This window comes from Rutidosis leptorrhynchoides, chromosome 6 (genome assembly GCF_046630445.1).
Source record: "Rutidosis leptorrhynchoides isolate AG116_Rl617_1_P2 chromosome 6, CSIRO_AGI_Rlap_v1, whole genome shotgun sequence".
NCBI lineage: Eukaryota > Viridiplantae > Streptophyta > Magnoliopsida > Asterales > Asteraceae > Rutidosis > Rutidosis leptorrhynchoides.
This window is the reverse complement of record NC_092338.1, coordinates 8,229,310-8,231,401: the sequence shown is the minus strand read 5'-3', so window position 1 is coordinate 8,231,401 and position 2,092 is coordinate 8,229,310. Positions and strand designations below refer to the sequence as shown.

At 36.2% G+C, this 2,092-nt stretch overlaps 1 protein-coding gene across 1 annotated transcript; it reads left to right on the top strand.

Annotated features, from left to right (window-relative positions):
* The first annotated feature begins 308 nt into the window (after window positions 1-308).
* On the top strand, window positions 309-1,285 carry LOC139853410 (uncharacterized). Its single transcript, XM_071842804.1, has 3 exons — window positions 309-399; window positions 580-639; window positions 837-1,285. Exons 1-3 carry the CDS (start codon window positions 309-311, stop codon window positions 1,283-1,285), a joined length of 600 nt encoding a protein of 199 aa, XP_071698905.1.
* Window positions 1,286-2,092: the final 807 nt, after the last annotated feature.

Genomic DNA, 2,092 nt, shown 5'->3' with positions numbered 1-2,092 from the left:
ATCAATTAATATGGAACGTTTTTAATCAATAAGAACGGGACATTTCAGGTGGAACCCCCATTTAATCAAAAATATTGTATGTAATAATCACAATTATATTATATAATTTTGAAGATTTTTGTGGACATTTTTGATAAAAAAAATAGTGAACATTTATCGAAAAATATTAAATCTACGATTACGACCTTACTAGAACGTTGTCATTAGATGTGTGGTTATCTTTCATTAAAGTGGTACTTAGTAGTTTACCCATATATTTCTTCTCATTGTTTCGTGCTCTCCCTAACGTCCTCAACCTTCTCGAAAGTATGCGCTGTAAGTTTTTCTGGGGCGGGTCGGGGGATAATTCAAAACTTGCATGGGTCAAATGGGAGACTATACTTAGTCCTTACGGGGAGGGTGGGTTAATTATCGGGTCATTATAATCCAAGAACTTATCACTTTTGGGGAAATGGTGGTGGCGCTTTAGGGTTGAACAAAACTCCCTATGGGTCATTGTCATAAAAAGTATAAATGGGCGGGACGGGGGGTTGGGGCATCTTGGTTCTAACAATTCACTTCATGTTAAACATCGTTCAGCTTGGTGGAATATACTTAAAGTTGATGCAGATTTTTGCAAGATGGGTATTAATATCGAAGGTTTTTTTGAAAGAAAGATTGGTGACGGTCGGGATATTTTGTTTTGAGATGACCTTTGGCTCGGGACAACTCGCCTTAGGGATGATTTCCCAAGACTCTATAGACTAGAAAGTAACAAGGAGGTTCGGGTCTGTGATCGGGTTCAAGTGTCAATGGAGCTGTGATAGTATCGTGAAGCTGGATTAGGAATCTTTCAGGAAGGCTTATCGGGGAATGCAAAAGACTGGTGGACAGAATCACATGCAACACAAAGATTGAGGATGGTAGCAGCAAGTGGGTGTGTAATCTAAATGTGAAAGAAGATTATATAACAAAGTTGGTTGCAAAGAAAATTGACGAAAAATTTCTATCCGAGAATCCTAGTGATGTTGAAACCATTAGAAACAAACTTATACCGCAAGAAATAGCTATTTTTGTGTGGAGAGTTTTGAGATCTCGTGTCCCAGTTAGATTTGAACTCGAGAAACGTGGCATTGAAATCGATTCTAATCTTTGTCCCATGTGTGATAAGGATGTAGAATCGGTGGAACATGTTATTATTTCATGTAAATATGCAAAGGAGGTTTGGGATGGTGTATACAAATGGTGGGGTAAGAGTGCATCAAGTAATATCTCTATTTCGAATTCATTCCTAGGTGTTCCGTAATGATAGTTGTGTTAGACGGATTATCATTATTAGCTGTAGTGGATTATTTATGTATTGGCCTGTACTTATAAGGGCCCATTTAGCCTAGCCTTAGTCCATTAGGTTTTGATGTATTTCCCTATTTATGTACTGTAAATGAGCTGACCATTAATCAAGGAATATACCATCGATTAACATGGTATCAGAAAAGCCATAAACCCTAACCTGCCTCTTTCTTTTTCGTTTTTTTTTCACTGCTTCTGCTCATCAAAATCCATGGCCCCCACTGGGCAATATGATAAAATATACACTGTGACCTCTGTTGTAACACCCCGTTTTTCCGTACGCGTTTAAAGGTACAACCTTATTTATTAGCACGCTTATAACTTGTTCGTTTGTGTGATTAAGTGAGCCAAGTGTTAGTTTTTGTGTAAGTGAAATGTCCCGTTCATATTGATTATAAACGTTCCATATTAATTGATTTCGTCGCGAGGTTTTGACCTCTATATGAGACGTTTTTCAAAGACTGCATTCATTTTTAAAACAACCATAACCTTTATTTTATCGATAAAGGTTTAAAAAGAATTACGTAGATTATCAAATAATGATAATCTAAAATATACCGTTTACACACGAGCATTACATAATGGTTTACAATACAAATATATTACATCAAAAATAAGTTTCTTGAATGCAGTTTTTACATAATATCATACAAGCATGGACTCCAAATCTTGTCCTTATTTTAGTATGCAACAGCGGAAGCTCTTAATAATCACCTGAGAATAAACATGCTTAAAACGTCAACAAAAATGTTGGTGAGTTATA